Below are 13,118 nucleotides of genomic sequence, written 5' to 3' on the forward strand. Positions count from 1 at the left end.
AAAAAAAAAATAAAAATAATAAAAATAAAAAATAACCAAACTGTCTTAACTAATAATATCGGTTGTAATTTGCAATTGACATAACTGTTGAATTACCAAAATAGAATTAACGTTTACTTGAGGACTGTGTATATCTTTGATAAAAGTTGGCAGCACTGATAAATTTCAATATATAAAATTGAAATTAGCACATTAATTGTATACTATTCTGTTAATTAATTCAATTTCTTTTCACTTCTAGTTAGCCAGGATCATAGGATTACTGGAGATGACATTTTTCATGGCTTCTTGCTCACTGCCCAACAAGAAACTCAGAATGCCAAAAAGGAAGATGTGACTTTGGATGTATATTTGATGAACTGGCAGAAAATTGCAGTATGTGTTAATACTACAGAACCATCTTCTGTTGTCCTTGAAGTAAGTATTAATATTGTTTTAAAAATTGACTGGTTCTATTGTAGTAGTAGTAGTAGTAGTGGCACATGATGCAAGAAAGCAAGTGTAGGAGCTTATGCAGCATCAGCCAAAAAAAAAAAAAAAAATCACACCATTCCCTCCAAATGCCTGTCCAGTTCCTCCTTAAATTTATTTAACCTATCAACTTCCACAACGACAGATGGAAGTTTGTTCCAGCAATTAACCACCCGCTGGCTAAAGGCAAATTTCCGCACATCTATTCTACATCTATCCTTTCTTAATTTGAACTTATGTCCCCGTAGGTTCGTAATCTGAACAAGTGGAAGGATCCCATCAGAATTCAGCGTGCTCAACCCATTCAAGGCCTTATAGACCTCAATCAGATCACCGCGCAGGTGCCTAGTCTCCAGCCACTGCAATTTGCAGAACTTAAGCCTCTCTTGGTAAGAGAATCCCTTCATTCCCCTCACCAATCGTGTTGCTCTTCTCTGTACACGCTCAAGCAAATCTACATCCTTGCTACAATGGATAAAAGGATGGTTAAGTGGGAGAAGACAGAGGGTGGTAATCAATAGGTGCTGCTCTTCGTGGACTAATGTTATTAGTGGAGTCCCACAGGGTTCGGTGTTGGGTCCACTGTTGTTTTGTGTATTTATCAATGATATTGATGAAGGTATATCAGGCTTAATGTCGAAGTTGAATTGAGTTATACCTGATTTTAACTTTTTTTTTTAAAGTTAATCTAATAAAACATGAAAGCAGTAACTTTCTGGTTCAGTAGAATCAAATAAAATGATATATGTAGCAAACTATTGGGATAAAAGATTTATTTACACTGTGTTCTTGAAGTGACCTGTTCATAATAAATAATAGGATATCTTAGTATATATCCCATTGTTTCGCAACCAAATATTTTTTGAATCAGTTTTGAAATATTACATTGTTAATTTTCATTAAAAAAGGGTGTGTGTGAGTGAGTGAGTGAGTTAGTTAAGAAATCTGCACAATGTCATTAGCCACTTCAAAATAATTAGGTTAGGTTCATAATCAGTAATAACTGATATATGAAAATGAAAAAATGTGCAAAATTTTGCAGCCAATATGGGAATCATAAAGGTGAATTTTTAGTATGGTGAGTGATCTGTGTGCCACTAACAAGGTTTTCCTTTTTCACGTCAAACAAGGTTATCAGTTTACTTCGTATCTGTCATTGACAGAAAACCATGAGCTGTTCTAGCAACCTGTCTTCACTGTTCAAAGAACTCTGTCAGACTAGCAATTACACTGAAATCTTTTACCTTATTAACTAGCCTGATTATGGCATTAATCCCAGAAGAATATCCCAAAGTGCGTTTACCCAAAGGGTATTTTTTTTTATGACACATAATTCAATTTGAATAACATATATATATATATATATATATATATATAACTGATAATTCATAAAAAAATAATAAGCCAGTAGCATGGCAAAACTGTAGAGCGAAAGTTAACATAACATAAATTAAATCAACGAGAGGGGGAAGTGAAAAGTAACAAGGCAGTAACTGTAGCCGAAAGTCCCCAAATAATTTAGTTTGATTAAATCCAATTAATAATAATAAATCCAATTTAAATTTAAAATAATGCCAATTATATAATAATTTAGCGGTACCCCCCCCTGTAAGGTACCAGTTCCGGAAACCTGAAATATCGCTAAAAAGGGACTAAAGCGAACTACAAAAAGATAACAAAATAATAGACTGACCATTATGCCCCAAATCGACGGAGGACCGTGAGGCCAATAACGGTCATGGAATCGCTGCATAATGGGACATAGTGGTCAGTCTATTATTTTGTTACTCTATTTTCTTTTAGTTCATTTTTGGTGATATTTCATGTTTCTCGGAACTGGTACCTTACAAGGTGGGTACCGCTAAATTATTATATAATTGGCATTATTTTAAATTTAAATTTAAATTGGATTTATTATTAATTGGATTTAATCGAACTCTAAATTATTTGGGGACTTGCAGCTACAGTTACTACCTTGTTACCTTTTACTTTCCCCTCCCCGTTGATTTAATTTGTTATGTTATGTTTTGTTAACTTTAGTTCTACAGTTTTGCCATGCTACTGGCTTATGTATTATTTTTTTTATGAATTATCAGTTATGTATTGGGCATCATGTGGAGGATGTGTAATTTGCTGCCTCTAATGATAGCTTAATATTTATTTATCTTATTTTTTGTTATCGCATTCTAAATTTTTAAGCCATTATTTAAATATACACACACACACACGCTATTATTTTGTTAAATATATGTATTAGTTTATGGGGAAGATTATTGTAAAAGACATACCTAGATAAGTGTATGGAGAAAGCACAGATGAAGTATGTTATATACACAAAGAATAATATAAAAACTTATCACTGTATACCTGCAATTTGGGAGACTTCTTCTGGGGTGAACCACTGAAATTGAAAAGAAAAATAACGATAAGGGGTTCTCTGTTTTTATTAGCATTAGTAGAGGCAGTATGATGCAAGAAAGCAAGCTTATGCAGCATCAGCCAAAAAAAAAAAAATGCTCCCATTTCATCCCTCCGTTCGTTCCAAATACCTGTCCAGCTCAGCCTTAAATTTATTTAGGCTATCAACTTCCACAACAAGGGATGGAAGTCTGTTCCACCAACCAACTACCCACTGGCTAAAGGCAAACTTTGGCACATCTGTCTTTCCTCAATTTGAATTTATGCCCTCTCAGGTGATTATTCTGAGCAAGAGGAAGAATCCCATCAGCATTGAGCATGCTCAAACCACTCAAGGCTTTATACACCTCAATCAGATCACCTCGAAGGTGCCTAGTCTCCAGACACTGTAATTACACTATGTCCATAGTGTGTCTATTGCCACTGCAATGGCACTAGCTCATAAATTCTTTATATTAATGATATCAACATACATATGTATCTAATTTTTTTTTTTTTTTTTTTTTAATGAAAGCTCCAAACAATCTTTTAGAACATATAGTAATCAGAAGCACAGCCAAAGGTTGGGAAGAAGATACTTGTTGACATTAGACTCGAATTTCTGCAGATTGTAATTTTCAAGAAATACATGTGAAGTAAGGTTGTTACAGATAGCTGAAGTTGAAGAAATAAATGAGTAAGAAAAAAGTTCTATCAGTTTGAAATTGGACAGTAAAGGGATGTTGACTGGTTGCTGCGTGTGTTTGGACTGGTTTGGGAGCGGGGTAAATTACAGAAGCCAATTCAGAAGAACAGAGCCCATGGAGATATCTATAGAGAAGGCATGGAGCGAAAACAGAATGTCTATGAGACTGAGTTGAGAGACTAAGATGGTTCATTAATTAACTTGACTGTCCTCTTTTGAATGGAGTCTAGAAGCCAGGAGAGGTTCTGGGGACACCACCTCAGATGTGGGAACAGTATTCCATGGTAGGATGGATTTGAGATTTTTAAAAAGTGAATAGTTGTTAAGAAGAGTGTTGTTAGTTTTTTTTTTTTTTTTTTGGGAGCATTAGCAACTAAGGCCATATTGCTCCGGGGATATGCAGTGCTCATTCCCTGACCTTTCCGCATCCTCTATGTTTGGTAGTTACGGGCTCGAACCCCGGTCTAATGTCTAATCAAGAAGTGTGTGTGCTACTCACTGCTGCTCCTGCCCACCTGGCTACGGAGACGCCCTTGTTGAGAAGAAAACTACTACTGAGAGCAAAAGAGAAAACTTAGTATTTTTAGATGCAGAGGAAGCAGTATTTGTGATGTGCTTAAGCCAGGGGAGGTTAGAAGTCAGGGTAATCCCTAATAAAGATATGTGATCTTGTCTAGAAATCTGAGTATCATTGAAGATGAGCATAGAGGAGTGGAATCTTTTTTTTCGTTTTTTTTTTTTTTTTTTCAAGATATACGACAGGACTGAGTTTTAGTTGGATTGAAATGAACTAAGTTATCTTTGCCCCATTGTAGAATCACTTGGAGATTGCCATTTAAGGAATTGGTGGTTGTGGATATTCAGGAAATTGAAGCTGTTTGTGCAGGGCAAGGTTTCGCAAACTGGAAGGTGAAATACAAAGTGCGATCATCAGCAAAACTATGGACAGGATTTCTGGTCAATGGAAGGTCATTTATATATAAGAGGAAAAGAATGGGAGAAAGGATTTAACCTTAGGGAACACCCGCATTAGTTTAAAAATTAGAAAACAGAGAGCAGACAGAGAGAAAACTGGATACCCGATAGCAAAAAACTGTCTGCAATCCATAAGATAGAAGCTTGTTAAGAAGACCTTTGCACCAAACATGGTCAAAAGCCTTAGCAATGTGAAGAGAAACTGCTTGCATTTCACCAGACTTTTCATTGAATTTTTCCATAGATGGGTAACATAAGCCAAAATATTACCAGTGGATTGCCAATGTTGAAATCCATATTGGTGATCATCAATGAGATGGAAGGTTTTGAGATAGTATAGGAGTTGCAGTTAATGGATTTCTCCATTACTTTGGAAAGTGGAGAAATGCCTGGAGCTTCTGACATCCATTTGGATGTCAGAAGAATTACCAGAGCAAGCATTGAATTGTTCGAGGTTGTTTACCAAGATCATCAGCGAGGGTTAGAAGAAAAGTAATTTCATTGTAAGTTGGCTTTATCTTTTTCTGAGGAGGTAATAGAACCACCAGGTTTTAACAGAGTGGGAGTATAGATGGACAACAGTTGCAGCCAGTAGTTTTGTAAAGAGATCAGAATGTTTGACTGCTTTTGGACAAGAAGCAAGTCTTTTATGCTTAGCTTATTCAAAATTTAGTTAAATCTTAGTCCTGTTTCTACTGATTAATAACTCCTTTACAGTTGTTGCAAGCTTTAGAGTAGGCAGAAAATGAACCTGGTGATTTGGATGCAAGCCAGTTGTGATATCAACATTCTTATCTTGAACAGCCTTAGCCACACTTACTCGAAAACCAAGATTTAGATAAAGAACAAGATTTTAAGGTGGAGTGTGGAATAAAGGATTTCATCCCAACAAGTTTAATTTCACTGACTCGATCTGAGTAAATGCTGACTTCAAGAGATTTAAAACACTAAACAAACCAAGAAGAAGAAGAATAGAAATCTCAGTAGTTATCCCATTTTGCATTCTTGAAATGCCAAACAACACAAGGCTGAGAATGGCCATGAGAGAAAGGCTCCATTGGAGAATAGACCATCACCAAGTTGTGATCTGAGGTGCCCAAATAACCACTTACCCTGATTATGTAGTTGGAAGGGTTGTTTATGAGAAAAAGATCAAGAGTGTTGGGTGTGTGGTTAGGAATGGCTGGTATTCTGGTAGATAAATGAACAATCTGTGCAAGGTCATTAGTAATTACAGCATCTCTACAAGCTGGGTCCGTGTCACTAGAAAATGGAAGCCAGCTGGAGTTGTGAACATTAAAATCTCCAAGGAAAATAACTTCACCGTTAGGAAAGTTGGACTGGAGAAAGTAGAGTTTCAAAAAGGGAAGTCAAAGAGTTCTAAATGATTAGTGGAGCTTGGAGAATGATAAAGGCAACACATGAATTTGACAGAATGGGGTACAGAGATTTTAAGTCAGTGAAGATGGAAAAGAGGAGTTTTCAAATTACCAAGTCTCTGACAGGGAATATTAGTGGCATAAGTACCACTTTGAAGGGAAAGGAATGGTACAGAAAATAATTAGAACAACTGAGATGATCAGTGGTTGAGGCAATTACTAATTGGGATTCTGTAAAACAAAGTAACTGGGGCTTGCAAGACTGCAGGTGGAAATGGACATCATTGAGATTGGAACATTTGCATTTTCCTAAAAATGGAAGTACCAAACTCAACCAAAGGCAACACATATGCCAAGATAACAGCAGGGAACATCCCAGTACAACAGCCAAAGGAAAAGACCAAAATTAAAAGCAATCATGTCATACAAATAAAGGCAACAGAAGAAAGCAAGATGAAAACTAGTGAAGAGGTAAAAGATGCGGTCATAACTAAATTCAAATCACAACTGAAGGAAATAAAAATGAAAAATTTGAGGAAGATAAAAGAAAAAGGGATTTTAATTGAGGCAGCCACCCCCAAGATGTACAGAAGTTACAGGACTGCAAGGAATTTGAAGAGCAAAGTCTAAAGACTGAGCATCCCAAGAAAATAGAACCCAACTATGATATTATACATTGATATGAATAGCTATGTGTACGTTGATACAATATCATAGCCAACTATGATATTGTACCTCAGAGACTCAGGCTACACACAGGAGGAAGTAAACTAACTGCATTAAGATAAGGTTTTCCTCTAAGTCTAAAGCTAAAAATACCACATATTGGATCCTGGAGGCATCAGAAAGGCCTTCCAGGACCAAAATAACGGAGCCTATGCTGGACAGCCCATGGCATTAAGGATTTTGTGGTTGTGTCAAGATGCTACAAGTGCCTTGGCTATAACCACACTGCAAAGACCTGTAAGTACTTGCAGCCACTGTGCCAGCACAGGCCACATATTTTCAGATTGCCCCAAGAAGAAGGAACAACCCAAATACCCAATAATCATTCTTATAAGAAGCCCTAAATGTTGAGAATACCTCAGAATAATTGATTAATTGAAGAATAAAATCAGTTATGAATAATACAACTAACAGTAACCAGGCATATCCAGATATTACTGATTCATGAATCTTACTGATATAAGGGTATAGTAAAAGGTATCCCTTCAAATACTAACTTGTACAAGCTGTGCCAGTTTCACAATTCCAAGGGGACAATTCAGTGGCCTGTTGCTGGGCCTCCATAGTGGTCTCTCTCACACACACACACACACACACACACAGTAGTAGTAGTAGTAGTAGTAGTAACCAGGGTGGCAGGACTTTGCAACACTTATGCAGCCTGCACATTGCTATAGGGTCCTTTTGGGCAGCTGCAGGTCATTTCTACATACTTCCAGTGTTAGGAAAGTTGGACTGGAGAAAGTAGAATTTCAAAAAGGGAAGTCAAAGAGTTCCAAATGATATTAGTGGAACTTGGAGAATGATAAAGGCAACACATGAATTTGACAGAATGGGGGTAGAGAGATTTTAAGTCAGTGAAGATGGAAAAGAGGAGTTTTCCTCTTTTCAAACACAACCAACCCATTGATCCACATCTTGCTTACTTAGACAAAGCCCTGGAAATGCTCAAAGGTGCTAATGCGTGCTCCAACTTGTGGAACAGTCCCCACACAGATGAAAATGGCCGTCTCTTGGAGGACCTGACCCTAGCAAATAATTTAACAGTCCTAAGTAAACCAGGCTCCATTCCCACTTATTGTACCATAATAGGTCATTCTTACACAGATGTAACCCTCTCAGCTCAAGGAATAGCAAGAAACATAATAGACTGGCAAGTCCACAGTTCTTATGCAACCAGTGATCACAATAAAATAACAATGAAATATATTCCTCCAAGCCCTATAGACAGAAAGCCACTCTCAAGAGATAGAAACAGCGAGGTATAATGTCAAGCATGCAAATTGGCACATATTTGAACAAACCTTGAAAGAATCCCTTACAGACAGCCTTCTCACAACTTTGAAATCAAAGACAACTGAAGAACAAGTACAAGCCATATAGAAAAATACTCACTGAAACAAGTGATGCAGCCACGAGGAAGAGAAAATGGGAAAAAAAATCACGTCCCATGGTGGACAGCAAACCTTAACAAAATAAGAACACACGTCAGTTCCTCCAGAAAAGATTTCTGAAGGGCAAAAAGGAACAATAGACCCAGGGAAGATATTGAAGCGCTATACAGCAGATACAATATCCACAGGAAATATACTTCCAGAAAAAGCAATCCTTGTAGAAACTAATTCAAGAAAATGGCAATAGAGATCCTTGGGGACTTGTCCACAGTGTGCAACCTGAAGAACCAGAAATTACTGCCATAGAGCTGGAAGAAGCAATAACCAGTATGCAGTCTGGCAAATGCCCAGGCCTGGATTACATAGAGGTGGAGGCTTTAAAGAAAGCCTGGAAGATAACACTTAACACCAATCAGAATAGCATATAATACATGCCTAAAGGAAGGGATTTCCCACAGAAAATGGAAAGAGTCGAAGCTTAAAAACTTACTAAGAACCAAGCTCATACCGACCCATTGCCCTTCTGGCAGTCATGAGCAAGGCAGTGGAGAAAGTCACGAAGACAGGATACAACAAAGCTACCAGGGCAAAGGTCTGGGTCTTGGCCCCGTATGTATTTACAAAGGCAAGTAGTGTGGAGGATGCAATTGCTGACGTCATTAAAACAAGATCCACAATGGAAAGCAAATACCTCCTTGGGCTCTTTGTGGATTTCAAAGGGGCCTTTCACACCTTATGGTGGCAGAGTGTCCTGAGAGATCCCGGGAGGCCGTGGTATCTGAGCCCCTTATAAAATGATAAGCCGCTACTTTGAGGACAGAAAGATTGTGGTACAAACAAAATACATGAAGGTATTTTGTTTGTAAACTCACAAGGGGGGGATCCTCAGGGATCCATACTGGGCCCAACATTCTAGAATATGGCTTTTGACAGATGGCCGGCCAGGGAGTATCCCAATGTTAAATTCATCACATACACTGGTGATTTGGCAATACTAATTAAAGGAAACTCTAAGTGCAACTTGGAAATGAAGACAAATCAGGTACTACAAAACGTTCCTATCTGAATGCAAAACACAAACTAACAGTATCAACCAAGAAAACAATTCAGATACTACTAAAAGGCTCACTGCACAGCAATAGACCTCCCAACAGGCCGGCAGAACACAGTAAGCCTGGTAAGCAGAGCATAGGAGCACCAACATCTGGGGGTGCTGAAATTCAAAATTTTATTATAATAATATTTAATAAAAGTATCTCAGTTAAAGTCAGTAAATAATTAGCATTAGCATTTGTAGAGGCATTTGATGCAAGAAAGCAAGCTTATGTAGCATCAGCCAAAAAAAAAATAAATAAAAAATAACCACTTCCACTTCACCTCTCTGTTCGTTCGAAATACCTGTCCAGCTGAGCCTTAAACTTATTTAGGCTATCAACTTCCACGACAAGGGATGGAAGCCTGTTCCACCAACCAACCACCCGCTGGCTAAAGGCAAATTTCCTCACGTCTATCCTACATCTGTCTTTCCTCAATTTGAATTTATGCCCTCTCAGGTGATTATTCTGAGCAAGAGGAAGAATCCCATCAGCATTGAGCATGCTCAAACCATTCAAGGCTTTATACACCTCTATCAGATCACCTCGCTGGTGCCTAGTCTCCAGACACTGTAATAATGACTTTAATCTCAATGTAGAAACAAAATATTATTGAATTGTATAGTGAAATAGTGCCCTATGTCTTTCACGACTTAGGTGCATGCGTAAATTGTAACATATGTTGATATGTATATGCTCTGCACTACCTCAACAGTGACGACCACACTTGCAAACTATATGGGCACTCACTGTTGACCGTAACCCTAACTGTCTGCTTTTCAATTTGTGTGGTGTTGGCAAAGTCAATTCTTTTGTTTTTGGTAAGTACCTCCTTTTATTAAATAATATAATAATCTTTTAAATTACTTGGGTTACTATCGTTGCTGTCCTGTAGTTAAAATTTGTTTATGTACACAACACAAAAGTCTCCAAGGGTTCAGATAGAGCATACAAAATGTACAAAATTGAGATTAAAGTTGTCCGTCTTATCTTGGGCAATAAATTGAAATAAACAAATAAATTTTTTATATTTGCTAAATTACTTCTTTCACATTCAAAATTACCAACTTCTTTGTCAATTGTTAACATATCAACATGTGATTTCTCTGAATTGTAAAATCCCATTATAATGAATTCGAGAGGACAAGGAAATTTTTTTCATAATACTGAAATAAAATTGTTATTCTAGTTAAACATATATAATGAATGCAGATTTTGATTATACATATAAGAAACATAAAAAATTTTTTAATTTCAAATCAGTGCATTGTTTATTATACTTAAAATCTTTCAGAATTGTCAATAAGGTAGGTGCGAAATTTCTTTATTGGTTTTTTGCACGCTGATTTGACATCCATATAGGATTTCAAATGAACTGAAAAACATTTTATAACTCTGATATTTTATTGCATCAATAATATTCAGTTGGTCATAGAAAATTATGAGAAGAATAGCAGATTCTGCCTTAAAAATATTTGTGATATTGAAAATTTTGTTATAGTTTTTTCGTTTCATCAAGATCCGTTTAATATTACAGTCAGACTTGGTTATAACGAGCATCAAGAGACTGACAAAATTTCCTCGTTATAACCATTACTCACTATATCAGTGATGAGTTATATCTACCTCCTGTTTTTTTTTTTTTAATTCTCAATAACTTGATAAAAAGATAGATTCATAAAACAAAAGAAATATTAGAGAGAAAAAAATGTTAGTATATACCTACATGTTATTTGTATTAATATTCTTGTATTTGGTTTTTAAATCGATCCAGTCAACCGTTGTTACATACAGAATCATTGCGTCCAAATTGTTTAGCAAATTTTTCTGCTTGAGCTTTCAAGATCAGACTGTCTATTGAAAATCCATCACTTCTTTTTGTAGTGAACCATTGAAGCAATGCTTCATCGATGTTTGCAACGTTAGCATTAGTAGAGGCATACGATGCAAGAAAGTAAGCTTATGCAGCATCAACCAAAAAAAAACCCCTCCCATTTTGCCCTCCATTCGTTCCAAATGCCTATCCAGCTCAGCCTTAAATTTATTTAGGCTATCAACTTCCACAACCAAAGATGGAAGTCTGTTCCACCAATCAACCACCCGGTGGCTAAAAGCAAATTTCCGCACATCTATTCTACAAATGTTTTTCCTCAATTTGAATCTATGCTCCCTCAGGTTCTTAATCTGAGCAAGAGGAAGAATCCCATCAGCATTCAGCTTGCTCAACCCATTCAAGGCCTTATACACCTCAATCAGATCAACTTGCACTTTCTAAAATTTTTTTTTTTCGTTTATGTTCTTTACTAGGGCAAATATGTAAACATGTTTATTCTTCCACAATGTTGATACTGTTGAAGAGGACAAAGAAAACTTTTTACGCACTTCAACATTTTTTGTCCCACATTCTAACTCAGTGCTACTCAAAGTGTGGTCCGTAAACTGTTTGTTACCGTACTGTGACGAATTGAAGATTGGTCACGGATATTACTGCTCCCCAATGATTCGTCTGTTACCTGTCCGTGAGATTTGTATTTTACAAAAGTACTGATCCGTGACAGATTGGAAATAAAAGTAATCGGTCGTTCACCACAGATAGTTTGAAAAGCACTGTTTTAACTCGCAGATCAAGAAACTTTCTTTTGTTAGTAGTAGTAGTAGTAGTGGCATGTGATGCAAGAAAGCAAGTGTATGAGCTTATGCAGCATCAGCCAAAAAAAAAAAATCACAACATTCCCTCCAAATGCCTGTCCAGTTTCTCCTTAAATTTATTCAACCTATCAACTTCCACAACAACAGATGGAAGTTTGTTCCAGCAATTAACCACCCGCTAGCTAAAGGCAAATTTCCGCACCTCTATTCTACCTCTGTCTTTTTTTAATTTGAATTTATGCCTCCTTAGTTTCGTAAGCTGAACAAGTGGAAGGATCCCATCAGAATTCAGCGTGCTCAACCCATTCAAGCCTTATACTCCTCAGTCAGATCACCGTGCAGGTGCCTAGTCTCTCTCTAGCCACTGCAATTTGCAGAACTTAAGCCTCTCTTGGTAAGAGGATCTCTTCATTCCCCTCACCAATCTTGTTGCCCTTCTCGGTACATGTTCAAGCAAATCGACATCCTTCCTAAAATGAGGCCTCCAGACCTGTACGCAGTACTCAAGGCATGGCCTGACCATTGCTTTATACAGAGGGACAATTACCTCCTTTTCCCTGCTAGCAAAATTCCTATATATCATTGACAAAACCCCATGACCTGCCCTGGCAGCCTCTCCGCATTGCTCAGAAAACTTCATATCTGACTGCACAATTACTCCCAGGTCTTTTTCATTTTCTGCCACCTTAAGTGTAGTACCACACAGTTGGTACTTTTCTCTCGGTTTACTTCTACCCATATGCAGTACTTTGCGTTTGTCAAGGTTAAATTTCAGTTGCCACTTCTTAGCCCATCTGCCCAAATTATCTAGATCCTGTTGCAGTAGCACACTGCCATTACTGTTATTAACAACCCTGCCTACCTTTGTATCATCTGCAAACTTCGACACTGAGCCTGATATACCTTCATCAATATCATTGATAAATATACAAAACAACAGTGGACCCAACACCGAACCCTGTGGGAGTCCACTAGTAACATTAGTCCAGAAGAGCAGCACCCATTGATTACCACCCTCTGTCTTCACCCACTTAACCATCCTTTTATCCATTGTAGCAACTTACCCTTAATATCATTCTGCTCCAATTTGTACAGTAGTCTTCCATGCACAACAGTGTCAAATGCTTTCCTGAAATCCAAATATATGATATCAAAATTATTTTTTGCATCCAGTTCCTTTGTAACCACATCATAATATCCTATTAAATTTGTCAAACAAGACTTTCCCTTAACAAACCCATGCTGTGTCTGAATTATTGCTTCAGTCTTGTGACCCCGGGTGCCAAGCGAATTCGAGGTCAAGCGATTTTTCTGCGATATATAGAGT

General features: G+C 37.3%; 1 protein-coding gene across 1 annotated transcript in view; it reads left to right on the forward strand.

Moving 5' to 3' along the window:
- LOC150077728 (sorting nexin-17-like) overlaps positions 1 to 13,118 on the forward strand; it is a 229,762-nt gene that overhangs the window by 90,466 nt on the left and 126,178 nt on the right. Inside the window, exon 4 of the mRNA XM_090384829.1 lies at positions 242 to 417. Within this exon, the coding sequence (XP_090240955.1) occupies positions 242 to 417 (176 nt within the window). The remainder of the gene's footprint in view (positions 1 to 241; positions 418 to 13,118) is intronic.

The sequence above is a fragment of the Mastigoproctus giganteus genome, chromosome 11, assembly GCF_048544385.1.
Source record: "Mastigoproctus giganteus isolate SK-2022 chromosome 11, ASM4854438v1, whole genome shotgun sequence".
NCBI classification, from domain to species: domain Eukaryota; kingdom Metazoa; phylum Arthropoda; class Arachnida; order Uropygi; family Thelyphonidae; genus Mastigoproctus; species Mastigoproctus giganteus.